The sequence below is a fragment of the Carlito syrichta genome, unplaced genomic scaffold (assembly GCF_000164805.1).
Source record: "Carlito syrichta isolate Samal-C Ts95f unplaced genomic scaffold, Tarsius_syrichta-2.0.1 Scaffold148917, whole genome shotgun sequence".
NCBI lineage: Eukaryota > Metazoa > Chordata > Mammalia > Primates > Tarsiidae > Carlito > Carlito syrichta.
The window spans coordinates 76,304-97,986 of NW_007093013.1; the positions used below are offsets into that span (position 1 = coordinate 76,304).

Here is a 21,683-nt window from a genome sequence, read left to right on the forward strand (position 1 = left end):
CATCTTTTAGCTCAGTATATGCAAGAATGACATTGATAGGAAGCTTCCCCTTGGGGCTTTCTAGCTTCTGATTCTGACTCTTAATGGAAAAGTGAGCAGTAGGCATATTTTTTGCTTATATGCTGTCCTGCTGGTGATTAATGGTAGTGATAAAAGTGCTCACAATGCTTTTCATTGCTTTGCAGACAGAATCACATCCAAATGTCTAAAAATTTCACGTTACATGCCACAAAGCCTGTATTCTTTCTGCTTGGTAATATTTTTATGATCTCAAGAAAGATAGTGATAATAGCTTATAGATTTTTTAGTACTCATATTAACTAGTTGATACTGAATTAACAAGTGAAATCTCTGATTATTTATAGTCCTATCACCTCTCTTCTCTCTATCCTAAAGTTTTTGAAGGTAAAAAAACTTGCCGTACTTCATTTAATGAACAAATTCATCTTTTGCTATCAGTTTGTCTAAAACTCATGAATATGGTATTTAATTAAGTTAGACAGATTTTGTCTCATTTAATCACAAAAAGAAAATAAAATTAACAAAAAGGAAAACATAATTGTCCTAGACTCTTAGTGAATTATCAGAATAGCAGTTATTTCCTACTATATCAGTTATCTTTAATATTTCATAGGCAGGCATAATTATATTAAATACTTCTGATGACTTGCACTATAATAGTTTTTTCTATAATCATAATACTGCTAATTTGCTCTTTTTTATGTAGATTGATAATTGGATTGAACAGATTTTTGTTTATGAGTTATCTACTGGCTTTCAAAAGAAATGCTGACCAATTTAAAGTAACTTTTTGAGCAGTTTATATGATTTGACTTCAGAGGAGTTTTTTGGCTATGTTTCTGACTTGCATGTGAGTATATATTTCAGATACTTCTTATTGTTTGTATATCTGTAATAGGAAAATCATTGTCTTGGATAGGTATGGTGGCAGTAGGACGAGAAGGGATGAATTCAGATTGTAATTACACAGTAGAATCAGAACTTGATTAATAGAATTTGACTGAACCAAGGCTCAAGGCGTGTGTGTGAGGTGGGGATAGGATTTAGTAGGAAAGGTAGGCGGTGGCAAGGATGTTTCCAAAGTGCCTGGCTTAAACAACAAAGTGGATAATGATGCCATTTATTGAGGTCTATGACACTGAAGGAGGAGGAGATATAGGGAATAAAATCATGTGTTTGGTTTTAGAATTAAGTTTAAGGTGCTGTGAGATGTTTGGTGGAAGGTGGTAGTTGGTATATATAGGTCTTGGCCACAGTGGTGAGGTTCGAACCAAAGTATAACTTCAGAGTTGGCTACATGAGGAGGTAAGATCACCTAGGTGAAGATCTGAGCAATGTATCTGGTGAAGCATTTTATCGGAATCAGTTGGGGTATCACTTTGGGGTTGGTGCTCAAGAATTGGCAAGCCCCTTGGTAATTCTGATGCATGCTGAAGTTTTAGAAGCACTTATATAGCATGTGAAAAGAGGAACATCTGAGATTGAGCCATGGGAGAAAAGGGATCCAAGATTTATATATATATCATTATATATACATGTGTGTGTGTGTGTGTGTGTGTGTGTGTGTGTGTGTGTGTGTGTGTGTGTATAAAATGAAAGAAATAGAAATGGAAACAGAAACTAATGTGTAGAGGAGGGAAGGTGAGGGACTCACATACTACTCAGCCATGTCTTACTGAAGCAGAGGTAAAGTCAACTATAGTATAGAAAGTAGAGGATGAGATTATGGATTTTAAAGGAAAACATTTTACATTTTTAAAAACATTGTGGAAATTGTTAAAGTCAGCCAGCAATCATTATAAATATTACCAGGTAGCATTGAGGGCCCACTCTGGAATGTAACAAAAATTTCCCATGGGGTATTTTTTTTTTTTTGAGTTGGTGTCTCACTCCGTCACTCAGACTGGAATGCAGTGGCATGCACACTCACGGCCACGCCAGCATCGACCTGCTGGGCTCAGGTGATCCTTCCACCTCAACCTTCCAAGTAACCGGAACTATAGGTGCTTGCTCCCAGGTCCGCTAATTTTTTGATTTATTATAGAGATGAGATCTCGCCAAGTTGCCCAGACTGGTCTTGAACCTGTGGGCTCAGGCAATCCTCTCATCTCGGCCTCCCAAAGTGCTGGGATTCCAGACTTGTACCACTGCGCCTGGCCTCTCATGGTTTTATACAATTTTTTTTTTTTTTAAACAGGGCTGAGAATAAAGGAGTGAGCTGCCAGTGGAATTGTTTAAGCTGGTTTGGTAGAAGTCAAAGGCACAAGGAATAAAAGAATATTTTTGGTACTGGATTATCACCAAAATATACTAGTTAACCATAGGGTTTAGGCTAGGGAACTGGAAGACTGGAAGGATTGGGAGGGAAGGACCAAGGGAGTAGTGGTCATGAAGATGAGGACATAGAGCTAGGTGAGGAGACTAAAGGTGTTGGAGAAAAATAGAAAGTTGAAGACTGAGAGCAGTTTCAAAGTTTGAGATCTTAGAAGTGGGCCTGAGAGATGGTGGAAGAGGATTATGCAAGTGTGGTTGGCTACAGTAGTATGAAGATTAAGTTCATTGGAATTGAGAGTATAAGCAAGTACGTCGTTTATGAGGGTAGGGAATGTGATAAGAAGTTCTTGTGAACCAGGTACTCATATCACTAAGAAAGGTGGGATTGTTTATAGATGGTAGGTGAAAAAGATGAGAAGAGGGTGATAAGATGGCATTAGAAGGTGGTATAATTTTAATTTAGAAACACAAATGATATGTGAACTCTCAAACCTTGGAAATTTCAAAGACAAGGTAGTAATTTGAGTCATTATAGTAAACTATTATATTTTGTTTACTAAGCATTAGAAATTGTGCTGAGCATGTTACATATGAGCTTTATGACAACTGTATAAAGTAAGGGTGTTATTAATATTCTCATTTTACACAGGAGGAGGCACAGCAGGGTTTAATAATTTGTCCAAAGTTATACAGTTAATAGGTGGTAGAGGCAGGATTTGAGCCCAATCTGCTACTGGAGTTTGGAGCTCTTAACCAGCTTACTATATATTGTCTGTCTCATAAACTGAACTTGGATGTTTTTTAAAAACTTTTTTGGGTGCCAATTCCTTGGAAGTTAATTATTAAGAAAAAAAATTAAAAACTGAAAAGAACATTAGTTTGTACTCAGATTACTTAAGCCGTACACATCTACTCTAGAAAATTTGGAAAAAAAATAGAAAGCATAAAGTAAGAACAGAAAAATTATTCCTCATAATTGTAATCTGAGAGATAAGACTGTTAATATTGATCACACATCTTTACATATTTCTCCTAAGTGTACTTTTAAAAAAATGAAGTCATACTGTACATATGGTAAGACTATATTATGAACATTCAGCATGATTTAAGCTATAATACCTTACTTTGTGGAAGTATCATATGATTAATTAAATCTGTCTTTTATAATTGGATGCAGAGGTTGTTAGTTTGTGTGTGTGCGCTTATCTTTGTTAAGAGTTAACAAAATTGTCTATGAAACTCTTCATTTTCAAAAAATTTGAAATAAAATTAGCATAGGAATTCTATGTTATTTTGAACTTTAAAAGTACTCATTTATAAAACTATCTGTTTCCAGCTACTTGGAAGGCTGAGGTGGAAGGTTCGCTTGAGCCCAGCAGGTCGAGGCTGTGGTGGCCATGAGCATGCCACTGCACTCTAGCCTTGGTGACAGAGTGAGATTCTGACTCAAAACAAAACAAAAACCTGTCTGTGCCAAGGAGTTTTATTGAAGGAAGTTCCTTGTTAATATTTTTAATTTCTTCAAAGGATCTTAAAAAATATTTTCTGTGTTTTACTTTGTCAGTTCTAGAAATTATGTTTTCCTAGAAATATGCTCTACTTGTTTCATTTGTTTTTCAATTTATTAACAGTTATGCTTGGTATTCTTTTTAAAATGTACTCTACATCTTGATTATATTCTTTCTTATTTCTAATGTGTTTTTGCTTTTTTATTCTCTTGATTGTTTTAGCCAGACATTTATCTCAGTTCTTTTCAAAGAAAATATTTGGATTTTTTTTTGTCCTACTGTTTTGCTCTTCTTGTTCATTAATTACAACATTTATCTTAATTTCCTCCTTTATTATGCCTTACTTAGGTTTATTTTGTTGTTCATTTTACAAATGCTTGAGTGTTTTATTTTTATCCTTTCATCATAAAACTCATTTGAGTATATGAATATAGATTTTACTGTACCTTCTAAATTTTGATAAGGTATTCTTGTTTTGTTACTTTTTAGGTGGCTTATATTGCATTAGTATATTTTAATTTAAACTTTGTTGTTAATTTACTCTATTTGGATACTTTAATTTATTCTTTGTTGTTAATGTAGTAGTTCAGATAAGGTTTAGAATTTGATGTATTTTGCTAGGTGCAGAGGTGCACTCCTATAGTTCCAGCTACTCAGGAGACTGAAGTGGGAGGATTGCTTGAACCTGAGAGTTCAAGAACAGCCTGGGAAACATAGCAAGATTCCATCTTTAAGAAATAATAATTTGACATGTTTTTTTGAGACTTAATTTTGAATTCATTTTTGTAAATTTTCCTTGAGTAATTGAAATGAAGTTATATTCCCTATAGGCAATTACTTTATTAAGTTTGTTAAATCAATCTTTTAATTGTTTTTCAGATTCTGTATAACCTTGTTAATATTTTTCCCTTCTTGGTCAGTCACATACAGATAGAGAGGTGTGTTGGTGTGTTAGGAGAGACCTTCTACATAGGTCCTAAGCACTCCGGCCTGTTCTGCTAGGTATGCCAATACTGTGAGGTCTTGACTGCTCTTTACCTGGGCCATCTGCTGGGGTTGTATTTATGTAGGGATGAAGTGATGGCTCCCTCTGGGCCACAGAGCCACCTTGCTTATTATTGTATGTTGTAAAAGCAATGGCTTTCCCATGCTCAGTGTTCTTTAGCTGCTGCACAAATCCACTTGATGTGTAATATCCAACTGGGCTGATGGCATCACACCATAAGACTTGGGAGCAAGGGGAAATAACATACTGATGCTCATGATACTTGTTATACCGTGAGTAATAAAGTCCTTTGTTCTGACATGAAAGTCTTGTGTCTTCTGCCAGCATCCATGTAACAGTAACAGACTAGCTTATTAATTTGTAAGGAGAGAACCAAACCCCAGACCTGAAATTTTGACAATGAGATTGGATGATAAAAAGGAAGGAAAAGGGCCCTGTAGGCCAGGTTTAGTGATATGAATAGACTATTCTGGTTGTGCATGTGCTCAACTCAGTGGTGAGAGGAAGAGGGAGTAGAAAGGGGGAAAAGGGCGCCCCACTGTCCTACCTATAATGAGACTGAATGGTGCTTTGGCTCTCACTGGCACTTTTCTCCTGTGGGAGGAGGAAGGGATGTTAGTGTGACACTAGGGCAGCAGGCCTCCCAGCCTTAGTCAAAAAGAATTGTGGGTATGGCTGCTGAGTCAAGGAGTCCCAGACCTGAAATGAATGGTGTCGGCAGTGAGGACCTTGCTCTCCAGTGTGTTGCTTGGAGTAGACTGCAAACATTAGAAATTCATTTGGTGAGTCTCCATGGGTGGCTCTCAAAGCAAATGTGAATGCAAAGCCTTGCCCAACAGTACTGTGCACACACACACGGCATGGTGATAGAGCTAAGGCTGGGGGTGGAGTGACTGGAGGCTGCGAGACTTCAGGGCAGAGCATGGCAGTCTATGCAGGGTTTAAAGGACAGATCCACAGGCCAAGGTGCTAGCTGCAGGTATATGGCAGAGGAAGTTGCATAGGTGCTCATTTACTGACCTTGGAGTAAGGGACCAAGGCGGACAGTGCCTGTTTGTCCCTGCCCTTCGCTTCCTATTGCCCTCCCTTCCTGCCCCTACTCTTTTCCCCTCCCCGTTATCGTCTCTTCCTGCCTGCACTCCGCACACTCCCAATGAGAGATGGAGTAATCTCCTGGCAACTGTTGCTGTAGACCCCAAGTCAGGCACATATGGCTCTTCTTCATCAGTGTTCCCACGGTGGGAAAAACACTGAATTTAACTGATAGGGTTTGGACAAGACTCACAGTTCAGGTGACTTTTTGAGGAGGGCCTTTGGGCTTATAGTGCTGTGTGGCTTGTACTGCTGACTGTATAATTGGTATTGATGTTTTACATGCTTACACCATGCATGATTGGCTGCAGGGTCTGTCCTCTCCTGTTGGCCCAACAGAAACAATATAGGATCCAAGAGGAGAAGCTTTAGTGAGAGACTTACTAGCTCCCAAGTACTCAGAGAGGCCATTTCCTAATATTGCAGTGCCTCCTACCAGACACGATATCCAAGAAGGCTCCTAAGAAAGGGCAGCTGTTAATCTCAGCTCTTGGTGAAATGGATTGCCGGGACCTCCCCGGTGCTTACCATAGGCTATGTTCTTACGCTGACTGTGTAGAAGGAGGAGTCACAGCAAACCTACTCTATATATACATCAGCCCAAGCCCTGTGCCTAGTCTGTGAATCGGGGGGGTGGCGGGGGCATGGAAAAAAAAAAGAAATGAAGTGCCTGACCGGTGGAGGCCCTGTGACTTTCTAGCCTGACATTCCCACTTTTGGATGGAGCAAATTAGATTCCATGACCAATAAGATTGAAGGGAACAAATAATTCAAATACAAGTAGTCTATTCTAGAGCTCAACCTGCCAGGCCCTACCTGGCATCAAGTTTTCATGTGAAAAAGGAACAGTTACTTCTTGGGGAAAAATCCTGTCCCTTGCTCTGCTGCTGAAGCCAAACTGTCCAGTGAGACACTCAGACCCCAGAGGCTTCCCTTACTGTCTAGGCTGGGCTCACTGATGTTTGGCTGACAGTGTCCACTGAGTAGTGGCAGGCAATATAAATGGACTCTTAGCCAGGCACAGTGGCTCACATCTGTAATCCCAGCACTTTAGGAGGCCAAGACAGGAGGATTGTTTGAGCTCAGGAGTTTGAGACAAGCCTAGGCACCATAGCAAGAGATCGTCTCTACAAAAAATAAAAAAAGTAGTCAGCCATGGTGGCATGCACCTGTACTCCTAGCTACTTGGGAGCCTGAGGTGGAAGTATCGCCCAACCTAGGAGATCGAGACTGTGGTAAGCAGCAGTCATGTCACTGTACTCCAGCCTGGGTAACAGTGAGACCCCACCCCAACTCAAAAAAAAAAAAAAGAGTGAGACACTTGTGAATTTTTTATTTTTCAAATTTTAAATGAATTTTTAATATCAAGTTTGCATACACATACAAGATATAAAGAATAAAATTAGTCTATTTAAATATAGCAAAAAGAACAATAATGAAGCCCTCTGTACTCATCATTTAAACTAAAGAAATAGAATATAATATTATAGTGAATAGTAAATTTTATCAATATAAAATGTCCTACTTTGTCCCATTTAGTGTTTTTTGATTTGTATTCTATATTAAGCCAGAGAGACTCTTGTATATTTTAAATTACATTTAATTAATAACTTTTAATCATCCCTTTCACTTTTATTTTTTAGTGTTACTTTATTTTAGACATGTTTTATACAGTTGAATTTTATTTTTTACCTAGTTTGCGTATTAGTAGATATATTTGGCATTATCCTTTTCTCTGTTTTTTTGTCTTTATATATTTTGTTTGCTAATATTTTGCTAAACTTTTTTCTGTGTTTTACTGTTAGCTGTTTCTTTTTTGTGCTTTTCTCTGTATCTTAGAAAGTAATATTTCTTTTGATATTAGTTACTATAAATGTTACTGGTACTATTACTTTGATGCTAGTAAGATTAGTGATAACCTATTATATCTTATTTATTTTATTTTATTTGAGTTGTGGAGTAGCAGATTTGCTACATAAGTAGGTGAAGTTTGAACTTCTAGCTGGTCCTCTCTCCCCCAGTAGTGGACCAGGTACCCATTATATTGCCATGTGTCCTCTTTCTTCCTTCCTCCCTTTCCCTGGCAGTGCCCAATGACTGCCAGTGCCACCCTTGTGCTGATGTGATTAGTGTTCAGGGTCTGCTTATGAATGAGAACATGTGTGCGGTATTCAGTTCTTTGTTTCTGTGGTAGTTCACTTAGTATAATGGTCTCCAACTGCATCCAAGTGGCTGTGAAGGCCATGATTTTACTCTTTATGACTGCATAATATTTATTGTGTATATATACCACATTTTCTTTATCCAGTCCACTTTTGATGGGCATCTGGATTGGTTTCAAGTTTTTGCTGTTGTGAATAGTGCTGCAATAAATATCCATGTGCAGATGTCTTTTTGGTAGTACAATTTATGTTCCTCTGGGTATATTTCCAGGAAGCCTTAAGTTTTTAATAGCATTATTTAATTTTTCTACTGTCAGAATAAAAAGGGAAATATTATCATTTAAATGACCTCTATTTAAAATGAATTTTTTCTTCAACTTTTTCTTTTCTCTCATCTAAACATCTTCACAAGATAATCTAGAATTGTTATTAAATAACGTATCTTTCAAAGATATTTTTGATGTTACATTTTAGTTTATAACTATATATATAATTATCTCTCTTTTTTTCTGTCTAGGTAGAAAGGGAGAGGTGGGGCTTAGAAGGAAAGTGAGGGGACGGGCTGGGGTTCAAGAGAGTGGGTAGGGGCTGGGGCTAGGGCCAGGGGAAGAGCAGGGAGCAGAAGGGGAGAAGGAAGGTGGAAGGTGTGGCGGGGAGACAGGGAAGCCAGAGAGAGGATGGAGGGGAGGAAGGGGGAGAAGCGAGTGGGGTGGGCAGGAGGGGAGAAGCAAGGGGGCAAGTGGGAGGGAGCAAAGAGAGGATGAAGTGGAGAAGAAGAGGGTGGGAGGGCCCAGGAGGGAGAAGCGAGGGGGCGGGGTGGGGGAGAGAGAGGAAAGCCAGAGAGAGGATGGGAAGGTGGTGAGAAGCGAGGGACAGGACTGGGGAAGTGGGAGAGGCAAGGCCAGGAGGGAAACGCGAGAAGCGGGGGGGGGCGGAGAAGGAAGAAAGCGAGGAAAAGGATGGAAGAGTAAAAGCGGGGGAGGAGGGGCAGAAGGGGAGAAGGGAGTGGAGCGGTCAGGAAGGGAGCAGCAAGAGGGCAGGTTTGGGGGAGAACTATATGTATATATTAAAAGAAATCCTCGACCAGGCATGGTGGCTCATGTCTGTAATCCCAGCACTTTGGGAGGCTGAGGCGAGAAAATTTCCTGAGCCCTAGGGTTCAAGACCAGCCTGGGCAACTTGGTGAGACCACCTCTCTACAATAAATCAAAAAAATTAGCCGGATGTGGTGGTATGTGCCTATAGTTTCAGCTACTTGGAAGGCTGATGTGGAAGGATTGCCTGAGCCCAGCAGGTTAAAGCTGCAGTGGCCACGAACATGCCACTGCACTCCAACCCGGGTGACAGGGTTGAGACTCCAACTCAAAAAAATAAGTAAACAAACAGTAAAAAAATTACCCTTGTTCACTAACAAGTCTGTGTAGTCACCTCACAGTCCTTTGGGAAGGACCAGGTAGGATGGTGCCTTGGGCTCCCATATCCAACATAGCCATGAAAGTTTGAGTCCCTCTTCTCCCTGAAGTCCCCCTGCATACTCAGAGGGCTTTCATTCCCTCTGAGGACAGGGGAACTTTCACTTTGCCCCAATCATCTTTTTTTCTAAAGTATCTGAAGTCAGAATTGAAGGGAAACAGGGATGAAAGAGTGTGAGAAAGTGAATGACCCACATTATTAAGCAAGCAAGGCACCTTATCTTGAGTGGCCTAGTGGCTGCTTGTGGTTCAACCAAACTTATAATGTCTTTGATTTATACAAAGTTCTACATCCTCTTTCGTGGCACTGCTTATTCAGTTTCAGGGCTCTTTGATTCATCAGCTATACCCATGGAACCTTTTAGCTGATACTATAGGGCTTACTGTTACACTATCATGGTAGCATCCCTTCCTGCTTCTGCTTAGAGGAGAGGGAGCAACAGCCAAGCCTCCAGTGGGCTCAGCCTCACTGCCTGCACACACTGTAGCCTTCAGACAGGCATCAGCAACAGGACTGTTTGGGATCCCTGCTTTTCCCACTTGCCTGCTATTCAGTAAGAGCATTCACTACTAGATCCTGGATATCTTCTCATATTTCTTAACCCAATAGTCCCCAACCTTTTTGGCATCAGGAACTAGTTTTATGGAAGAACATTTTTCACAGATCAGAGGGAGGGGGAGTGGTTTGGGGATGATTCAAGTGCATAACATTTATTGTGTACTTTATTTCTATTATTATCACATTATAATATATAATGAAATAGTTATACAACTCACCATAATGCAGGATCAATGGGAGCCCTGAGCTTGTTTTCCTGCAATTAGATGGTCCCATCTGGGGATGTTGGGAGACAGTGACACCCGAAGTGTGTTGCTTATGTCCAGTCTACTCTGTAGTTTCCTTTTGGTTGCTATCACTGCAGAACACCGTGCTTCACAAAGATAGGATTTTGGAAATGAAAGCAGGCTTTTCAATTCTGATCTGACAGAAGGCGGAGTTCAGGTGGTAAAGTGAGCCATGGGGAGAAGCTGTAAATATAGATGAAGTGGGGATGGGGAGGAGACCTCTGCTTTAACCCATCCTGTGTGGGCCCTTGTTCTTTCTTTTCCAGAGGCCATGTCTCTGTTAGCCTCCTGTCCTCATCACCAAAAACTGTCAAGATCTGTGAAGGGTCCAAGATTTTATCCTTCTTACAAATCAACTAGTTAGTCTCCCAGTTTCATGAGATTTCTGGGTAAGAGACAAAAGGATTTGTTATAAACAGCACAGTTAGTACATGGGCTTCTTGTTGGTGTTGACCCCAATCTTCCCGGGGACAGCACAAAACAGCATCCACAGTGGGCTAGTTTCTCTTGTGAGGAACCATGAGCGTAGGGAACCCACAATATTTATGATGGACTACAAACAAATGTGTCTGACCTTTGCTTGGAGGGGAACATTATCATACTAGACAGTAAAAAAACTTGTCCTCTTCTTTGGAGAGAGATGCTGTCCCTGAATTCTAAGACCGTCTGTGTTACAAATATCCTTGAGGACAGTCCCAAACAAGATCTGTCCCTACCTCTACTTATGAGATGCACAGACATATGAGATACCGATGGAGCATTGTCTCCCAATACATGGCAGCATATTTGAAGAAAACAAATTTAATTACTAAGAAATAGTTCTTACCAAAGTATCAGGGGAAGTTTATAAATCTTATAGTGATTGCTTTCCCAACATTTATTATCATCTTAATTCTATTATACGTATTGGGATGATCCAAGTGCATAACATTCATTGTGCTTATTGTTGCATTGTTATAATTACTTAATAATTATAACTTTTCTTTGGACAGAGGTGTTTTAAATGGTTCCAAAGAACCCTCACTGTGTAGTTTATATAGTGTAACACTTCTGACATTGTTATACTTAGCTCATAAGTTTCACACTTCCAAGACATGTGTTCTGTGTTTTAGGAGCCCTTCTCATGTATTTCTTAGGGGCTGACAGGAGGCAGGGAAAGACAGAGCTGAGAGTGTGTGATATGTAAGCACTAGAGTACCTCTTCCTTCCGTTTTATTTATAGGTTTTCCAGAAAATATTGAATGTGTAATAAAAAGATTAATGCTTAGAAAAAGAAAGGGAGAAAAGGAAGAAGAGAGAGAAATCACTGTTAAAAGGTGGTGGTTACATTTTGGTACCCTCAATAGTTTGAAAGTTGTGAGGAATCAAAGGATTTTTCAATCAAGTAGTAGTGTGTTTTGCTGTAGTGTATTTTGTAGTAGTGTGTTTTCTGAGTGTTTGTATTTCCTGTCACTTGAATAATAACTACTTATGAGATCTTATGTGTTAAAATACAGGTTTAGGCCGGGCATAGTGGCTCAGCCTGTAATCCTAGCACTTTGGGAAGCCAAGGTGAGAGGATTGCCTGAGCCTGGGGGCTTGAGACCAGCCCAGGCAACTTGGTGAGACCTTATCTGTACAATAAATCACACACACACACACACACACACACTCTCTCTCTCTCTCTCTCTCTCTCTCTCTCTCTCGCTCTCTCTCTCTCTCTCTTGCTCTCTCTCTCTCTCTCTCGCTCTCTCTCACACACACACACACACACACACATGCTCTAGCCAGGCTTGGTGGTGTGCACCTGTAGTTCCAGCTACTTGGAAGGCTGAGGCAGAAGGATAGCCTGAGTCCAGTAGGTCGAGACTGCGGTGGCCATGACCATGCCTCTGCACTCCAGCCTGGGCAACAAAATTGAGACTCCAACTTAAAAAAAAAAAATACAAGCCTAATTCATTCTGATTCACTGGCTTCCCTTGCTGTGAACACTTAAGATGAACTGACTCAGATTTGAGGAAGTATTTTAAATCTGCCAAGGGAAGCCCTGTGGTAAGCTTATGATAATGTTGAAGGACTAGTAAGGAAAAGCCACTTCACCTGAGGTCATCATTTAGGGCTAGGAGTACTTTATGGTTTTTTAGAACATTTCCTAACTTCCTATTGAATTTGAGGAACTGGGGTGCTGTGATTAAAGTGTAACCTATTCCTGAAATTAAAAAAGAATATTTAGGACAAAATTGAAATAAGTATATGTTTTGGTTCTTTATAACTGATATCTCTAAACTATTTTTAGTATGCAATGAAAGATTACATGATTTATTAGGAAACATGGATGCACTTATAATTTTATTTGTTGTGTTAGGTATTGCAGGATAGTGCATTGCAATACAAATATCAATATGAACTAGGTACAGATTCAGTCATTTGGTGACTTTTCAGGAGTATAAGAAAGTTTCTTTTCCTGCCCTGTCCAGCAGTTTCCAATTTTAAATGTCTGGCCTCTAGTTTTGTCCTGAAGTCAGAATTTGTTTTACATTTAAAACAAAATTGTACATAATGATTTCTTATTATATTCCAGCCTCATGTATTAATGAAGATTCTATATAGTGAGAAGAAAGGAATTATATATCATTAATAAAATTAATCTATATGTGTAGTTTATAATGTTGGATTACAATGAACAATTCTTGAGCGGCACACTAGAGGGCTCCGGAGTCTGTAAGGAGCTACATAGATTTCATTCTAATGGTAGCTGGTGCTCTCCTGTAAAGTGGTGCATTGTGCATACACCAGGTTTAATGTTCGCTAAACTATTTGGCTGTTTGCCATAATTAGCCTTCTAGTCCATTGATTAGAGTCACAGATAGAAATTTGCTAATCTACTTTGTTAGTGAAAAGTGTTAGGAAAGTAATTACTTGTTAAAAATGGTTCTGCAAATGTTTTGTGTAGGTTTTTTTTTGTATTTTATTCCAAGCTTAATAATATTCTCCATAATTTTGTACAGAAAAGTTAGTCTAAACATAAAGAACTATAAGCATTTAATGTTTTTTCCTATTAATTAATACAATTTTTCTCCTTTCATAGGATATTGTTATGTCTTTCTATGGGCAGAAGCTTTATTGTTTATGAAATGAAATAAAATACTAAAATTATATCTCTATGATATTTTTCAGGGAATCCGAGCTCGCATTTTAGAGACTGTGGTCATGCTGCTACTTCTTGCATTATTAATTCTTGGGATAGTGTGGGTAGCCTCAGCACTCATTGACAATGATGCTGCAAGTATGGAATCTCTATATGGTATGGATTTATTTGTTCTAATCTGTTTCTGTACTGGTTACTATAGTTTGGGATATAGTTACACTTTCAATTTTTAAAATATTCTAATAATCATTTATATAGCTAATGCTTGATGTCAGTTTGCAGAATTAAGAAGTCTTTAGCTGTGTTTAAGAAATGAATGTTCATTTGATTAATAAATGCAGAATGAGTAAGCAGCTTTTCAGATTTTTATTGCTTTTTTTAAACTTTTTTTTATTTTAAAGATGTGGGGTATAATTCAGGATTCGGTATATAAGTGGTTTGTTGTTGTTTTTTGTTCTTTAATTCCATGGCGGCTTTCCCCCCCTCCAAACAGGTTTTGCAAAAGGGTTATTTCTTGTTCTTCTGTTTTAGATCTTCTTATTGCAATAATTTAGAGAATTATATGGTTTAGTAGACTCAAATGGGCAATTGTGATGTTTAGTATACATTAAGATATACCAAGCCGGGCTCGGTGGCTCAGCCTGTAATCCCGCGCCTTTGGGAGGCTGAGGTGAGTGGATTGCCTGAGCCCGCGGGTTCGAGACCCGCCTGGGCAGCGAGACCTCATCTCTACCATAAATCAAAAAATCAGCCGGGCATGGTAGCGCATGCCTGTAATTCCGGCTACTCGGAAGGCTGAGGCGGAAGGATCGCCGGAGCCCAGCAGGTCGAGGCAGCGGTGGCCGGGAGCGGCCACTGCACTCCAGTCTGGGCGACAGTGAGACTCCAACTCAAAAAAAAAAAAAAAAGATATACCGGGGTGCTAAAAAAATGTATACACATTTTAAGAGATGTTATCTATGTATTACTTTTAGTTTGCTGTAATCAGAAGTGTCTGGACGCTTATGGTAACGACTTTGAGCACCTCTTGTAATTGCAGAAGTCAAATATGACTTGTATTCATCTTTTGTTATCGGTATATGTTGAGTATTACAATTTTATACAGTTTTCCTTTCTTAAAATGTGTATACTTTTTTGGCACCCTCTATAGTTAGCCTATCTCTTTTCTTAATATAGACTATCTCAATGTGCAGTGTTTTAAATTTATTAAAATATATTTACATTTTTTATAGATCTCTGGGAGTTCTACCTACCCTATTTATATTCCTGTATATCACTGATGGGATGTTTGTTACTTCTCTGTAAGTATTTTTCTGACTTAATATTGATAGGAAAATAGAGTTGTCTGTATTCTGGAAAATTATGGGAAAGTTTTCTGATGAAATTCCTTAGCAACATGGATGATTTTTAGTTGGCCCTAACTTTTTTTAATTGTCCAAAATAAATTTTGAAACAATAAGATACTTTTATTGTTCTCTAAGGAAATCCTCTTCCACTGTGTTGTAGAGAGACACACACACACACATTCATACACTTATACATTCATACACATTCACATGAATACACACCAGGCACACACATTCAAATATACATGCCCTTTTCCTTATCTATACACCCATCACAATGCTACATTTTGCTTTCAAATGGAAATGGTGGAATTCTATATGGTGAAAGTGGTTATTATTTTAAAATTTGTTTTGTTTTACTTGAGCCATCTCAAGGATATTATAAGTATATAAATATAGTTTGAAGGACTTAAGGTGATAGTTGTCACTTTTCAGTATTCTTGCCTGGTTCACAGTCCTTTTACTATTTGAAAATCAATCTGTTCTTTGCTTAGTTTTCTTTAATTTCTTTTAAGCAAAAGTATTATTATTATACTGTTAGAATCTTGAGTCCTCTAAGATTTTTTTGTCTTCATATATCTTTCATTAGTAATAATACCCATCTCCTCACCCTGTTCCCTCTAGCTTCTTTATTGATGAAGTTGAAGAATCCTCTGACAAAAACACTAAGAACTTAAATTGGAGAGAAGAACATTCTTAAAATGATAACCTTTGAGTTTGTTTTATTTTTTATGTACTAGTTGTTTATCTCTCCTAGCTCTGAAATATCGTTTTCTTTCTGTTGGTGATCTTATTTCTGCAGTGTGTACACCAGTTGGCCTGTCCCGTATGTTCACAGTGATGGGTCAGTTGCTAGTGAAGCCAACAGTAAGTATTTCATTAGAAATCATTTTGTTTATTAAATAAATGTGATTACGTTTGAGCATCTTTTAGATTCTGAGCTGCCATTTAGAAACATAAGAATATTTTTGTAAGTTTGTCACTCAAATTGTTGTTTTTATTTTTTTTTCATCTTGGGAAGCCAAATTTGGTTTTGCTTTCAAAATACTAACCATGGACATTCAGCAAATTTTTCTAGAAAATTTTTAAACAAAATTTGCAAATGTTGACTGACAGTGGTGGGAAACTATGGGGGGGAGGGGAAGGGAGATAGGATTAACGGTAGTAATTGTGACTCATGCCTGTACTGCCAGCTACTCAGAGCCTGAGATAGGAGAATTGCTTAAAGGCCAGGAGTTTGAGGCTAGCCTGGGCAACGAAATGAGACCCCATCTCTAAAAAAAGATAAAAAAGAATAAGCTGGGCTCGGTGGCTCAGCCTGTAATCCTGTGCTTTGGGAGGCTGAAGTGAGTGGATTGCCTGAGCCCATGGGTTCGAGACCCACCTGCGCAACTTGTCGAGACCTCATCTCTACAATAAATAAAAAAATTAGCCGGGCGTGGTAGCGCATGCCTGTAGTTCCAGCTACTTGGAAAGCTGAGGCGGAAGGATCACCAGAGCCCAGCTGGTCAAGTTTGCGGTGGCCGGGAGCGTGCCACTGCACTCCAGTCTGGGCGACAGAGTAAGACTCCAACTCAAATAAAAATAATAATGAGAAAGAAAAGATTTTCAATTAGTTGTAATTCTAATGATTTGTCGCTAAGTTTCTTTAGCCTCTATTTTGTCAGATATTTAGTAATATAAAAAACAATTTATTAGCTGCACTTAGGGAATTTGTCACTTAATTTGTTTGCCTGCAAACTCAAGTCTAAACTACTTACATGTTACAAGACCCATTGCAGCCTGTCTCACACTGAACATTCCTCTTTCTGCCCCTCCATTAATTCTCATTCTGCTCTCCAGCCTGCTTGCTGCGCTCTGAATAGGCTCTATGCGGTCCCTCTCCAGGCACATCTGTGTTCCTCCAATGCCTCTTAACCTGCTCCAGCCACATAACAACCCCCTAAAGGCTCAACTGAAATGTCAGCTCTACTCACTACATATCTTTGAACCTTGCCTCACTTCTTTAAGCAAAAATAATTAAATTCCTTTTCCTATGTTTCTGATGTTCCCTATTGTCTGTATTTCACAGACAATAGTAATGATTATTAAATTATGATGGTTATATGCTTGTTTTCCCTATCAAATTGTGATTCATTCAGAGAAAACAGAGAGAAAATGTTATAGTGGAATTTTTTTTCTTTTGGTAAATACTTGCTTACTTTTGAAAGTCATAATCTCTTCATATTTTCTTTCAAAGATAAAATTTAATCTTTTATTTATAAAAATATAAATATATTTTGTAAAAAATATATAAATGTTATATACACATTCAAGTACAACATGTGTTGTCAAGTCTTGAAATTCATTTTCCTTTTAAAGAAACTTTTGACACTGCATTCATTTAGTTTCTTTCTACTTCTCTGTTTTTTTTGTTCACTTCCATTTCCACTTTCTGCCTCTTAAATATAGACAAATGTTTAAAGTTCTGTCCTTAGTTTAAAGTTCTATTAATGCTGTGTTCCTGACTATATCTGCCATTTCCATATCACTTTTAAATGCCTAATTCTGAAGAAAAGACAATGAAAACAAATTACAATCCATTTTAAGTGCTATAACTGAGTACCCGTGGAGCTGAACACTCAGCATATGTAAAACCAAATGACTTATTTATCTTCCTTCTCCAAACTTATTTTTGTCCCAAATTTGTCTGTTATTAACAACATCCTCAGAACCTTATCTCTGCCTCTTTTCTTCCTAACATTCAGTAGCACAGGTTAAATATTGAGAAACCATATTTTATATACTTGATACCATTTTATTCTGATGACAAACCTGTAAATTACACAGTGGCATTCTTGTTTTATGGTTAAGTTAAGGTAATTTCAGGGAGACTTAGTAGCTTGTGCAAGATCACTAATCTATGAGATGAGAGGGGTCTGAACCCAGGCTCTGGTCCTCTGTTCTACCCTACCATAAGCTCCAGAGTTATAGAACTACTTTCTTGCTGAATGAATTTTGTTCTTCTCCACCTCTGTGTTTTGCTTATCATTTCCTCTGATGGAAACGCCTTTCCTTCTTTTGGTAATTTAAACTATCAGGTAAGATGCTACTACTATGAAAAACATTGGCCAACTTTTTTTCTCCCTAGCTGAAGGTAATTTTTCTTCCTCTGAACTTTTGTAAAATTTTATTTAAGCCTCAGTTATGACAATTTAAAATGTACAGTGATGATGATTTATTTCTTTCTTAAAGATGTGGGTACAATTCAGGGTTGGGTATACAAATGTTCATTATGCAGGTATCCTTGTTGATCAGGTGTGCCCCCCACCTGGCAGTTTCCTATTACTGCCAATCCCCCCCCCCGTGATTATTTTTTAAAATTCATCTTATTTCTTCTGCTGTACTAACTTTTTGAGGTCAAGAAGGATGGATGTCTTACCATATTTAAGCCCCCATTGTCCAATAGTCATTGAGGATAGGCTTTGAAGGCACATAACTTTTCTTTGCTAAAAAGTTATTTCTTAGAGTATAAAATGAGCATGATAGCCTGTTTTTCATAGGGTTATTGTAGAAACGAAGGGAGATGCTACATGCAAGCACTTAACACAAATATCATGTATGCTACTCATATTGTCACTATTAGTCCATTTTGCATTGCTAGAAAGGAATATCTAAGGCTGGGTAATTTATAAAAGGGAGAGAGAGGGAGGGGTTGGGGAAGGAAGAGAGAGATGGGGAGAGAGAGGAGGAGGAGAGAGGGAGAGAACAAACACTCATTTAAACAACCAACTCTTTTGTGACCTAAGAGTGAAAACTCACTTACTACCATGTGGAGAGCACCAAGCCATTCATGAGGGATCCATTTCCACGTTCCAGACATATTCCACTAGGCCTCTCCTCCAACATGAGGATTGAATTTCCACATGAAATTTGGAAGGGACAGATATCTAAACTATATTAGTCACTTGCACTAAGACATATCTATGGTGATAAATATTGACAATTTGTACAATAAATTGCATATATTAGACCTTTAAAAAAGTAAAAACTGTCCATTCTGATCCTAGCAGTGGAAAGTGAGTAGAAGCATTGATGGGAAAGGAACTTTGGATCATGACCCCCAAAGATATAGTCCCTCCCTACTTACATATGGATTCCATCTAGGATTATTCTCCCTGATTTGCTGCATTCAATTGGTCCTTTCAGTATACCACTCTGTTTCCCTCCTCAGGACCATCACACATTCTAGCACAGGCTGCTCATTTCAACTTAAATGTTATCTCCTTAGAGAAGTCTCACCGACTGACTTGTTTAGATATCCCTTTTCCCTCTTCCCTTCCTATTTTTCATAAAGTGGTCATTGTTTTTCATTATGTGTTTGCATACTTATTTGTTTATTATTAATTATTCTTATTTTATTCTTTATTTGTTCTTGCCTGCCAAGTCCAGGCTTCCCAAGGGTCGAGACGGTGTACCAGTGATTAGTTCAGTGCTAGGTCACAGGTGATCATAGATTTTGTTGAAAGGCTGGGAATTACTGGATTGCTTTAGATAAATTCACATCAAATAATTTGTATAAATCTGTATAAATTTGATGTCTGAGAGGGATCACATGATTTGAAGATTTGTTTTCTGAAAATAAACTTATCAGGCAGCTGAAGGGGTGTGTGTGTGGGGGGGAGTTCCTGTCTTTTTGTCCACTAATTCCTCAGAATTTGTTTTTTTTGTTGAGAATAAGTAATTTGGGTTTGAATGATACAGAACATTGTTGTCAGCTCTAGGTTCCTTTCAGATTTTCCCCAGAGCTAAGAAGATGGAAGGAATCCTCTCACAGAAGGATAGCTATGTTAACAAAGCTGGAAATAAGCCAGTTTTAGGTTTTATCAAATTTGGAGACAGTGTAAATAATATCCCATACAATTGGTAATTGATTAGTATTTTTTTTCCTTTGAACTATTTTTGAGTGATTTATATGTAAGGATACCATTTTTAGAGTTCTATTGGATTATTTTGATAATACCAATCTTCAATATTCATGGACTGCTTTTAGTACATAAAGATGATTATAAATGGAATGTATTGCATGCTACTGATATAGTTTGTGGATTTCTTGTTTTAGACATTATGTAAAATAACATTATATAAATGAAAAAACAAAAATGGAACTGGCTTATCTGTTCCTTCTAGCTGTAAAATACTGGCTCAACATAAAGACATATTTATTGCATTTAGCTTTTTTATTTGTTTGCTATTGAGAAAGTGGCAGAGTTCTTCAGTTTAATCCTTTAAACTTTAAAAATATTACATTTAAATGTATGTAGATTTTTGTGAAATTAACTTTTGGTGTGTTTAATTATATACTAAAATATTTATACCTAATTTGTAAATAAAATAGTTTGAGCATTTTTATTTTGGGTTCTTAGTAATTTGAATGAACACATTATCTAAAATAATAGACCAAGTAGCCTAAATATTCTCATAAGCACTATTTTTATAATGTTGAATTATCAAATCATTTTATCTTTAAATTTAGATTCTTGAAGACCTGGACGAGCAAATTTATATAATTACCTTAGAAGAAGAAGCACTCCAGAGGCGACTAAATGGTCAGTAAATATTACATATTTACATCAGAATAAAAAAACCTTTTAATTAAAAAAAGACAGGTAATTGAAAGGAAAAAACATAAACCTTACTAGTATCCTGCGCTGTTGTGAGAGGTGAAATCTCAAGAGTAGCAAGGGAACTTCCTTTGTGAGGAAAGGTTTGTCGAAGACCCTGGCTGAAATGAACTGAAATCTGGCAAGACCTGTTCTGTTTTGAGACATTGGCCACTAAGGGACAAGGGCTCAGCGACCAAGAGACAAAGTCTGTACTACGGACTCCTCATATGTTTAAGCTTATGATTTACAGTTGCTAAGGTGTTGCTGTCATATCTTGGTGGCTATCATATCTCTATTTCAGTTCCCCTTTGTTGAAATCTTTTAAGGTAGAAAGTAGTGTGTTTCTTTGACACTAAGTTACCAAATTTGACTCTAAGTTTTACTTAGGAACCTTATTGTTATCCGGGAATACTGTAAATTATCAGCTGCTAGCCGAGTAAGCATGTTGAAGATTTTAAAGTTTAATTTGTAGTCACTGATCATTTTTGGAGAACCAGTGAAGAAAAGAATAATGATATAGTTTAACAGAGAAAAAAAACCTTAGGTAAATTTTCTTTAAATTTGTTTAACTAATTTTCAACCTGTGATCTTTTTTTATTTTTTATTTTTTTGAGGTAGAGTCTCACTCTGTTGCTTAGGCTGGAGTGCAGTGGCATGATCACAGCTCACCACAACCTTGACCTCCTGGGCTCAAGCGATCATTCTGCCTCAGCCTCTTATGTAGCTGGGACTACAGATGCGTGCCGCCACACCTGGCTACTTTTTTTTTTTTTTAATTTTTTGTAGTGATGAGGTCTCACTATGTTGCCCAGGCCAGTTTTGAACTGAGCTCAAGCAGTCCTACTGCCTCAGCCTCTCAGAGTGCTGGGATTATAGGTGTGAGCTATCACATCTAGCCCACCTTGTACTCTTTTATATAGTCTTTTCAAAAAATGTTAACAACTTCCCTCTCCCCTACCAAGATTTAATTATGTTTCAGAATTGTAACTCAAGAGTGGGTATAAAATGGAAAGTTACTTTTATTGAGAAATAAGAAGAAATATACCTACTTTCTTTAATTATAAGTAGTGAATTTAAATCATCAACCCAAAAGTGTTGATAATATTTAGAGCTTTATTATATGGAAGAATTTCAGTTTTATCTGTTCAAAAGAATTCTTATCAATAACATTATATAGTTTGATA

The 21,683-nt window shown here is 37.8% G+C and overlaps 1 protein-coding gene across 1 annotated transcript in view; it reads left to right on the top strand.

Annotated features, from left to right (window-relative positions):
• LMBR1 (limb development membrane protein 1) overlaps positions 1–21,683 on the top strand; it is a 131,846-nt gene that overhangs the window by 48,015 nt on the left and 62,148 nt on the right. The window contains exons 4-7 of the mRNA XM_021708813.1: positions 13,538–13,664; positions 14,741–14,809; positions 15,657–15,721; positions 20,370–20,442. Coding sequence (XP_021564488.1) covers positions 13,538–13,664; positions 14,741–14,809; positions 15,657–15,721; positions 20,370–20,442 — 334 coding nt within the window. The remainder of the gene's footprint in view (positions 1–13,537; positions 13,665–14,740; positions 14,810–15,656; positions 15,722–20,369; positions 20,443–21,683) is intronic.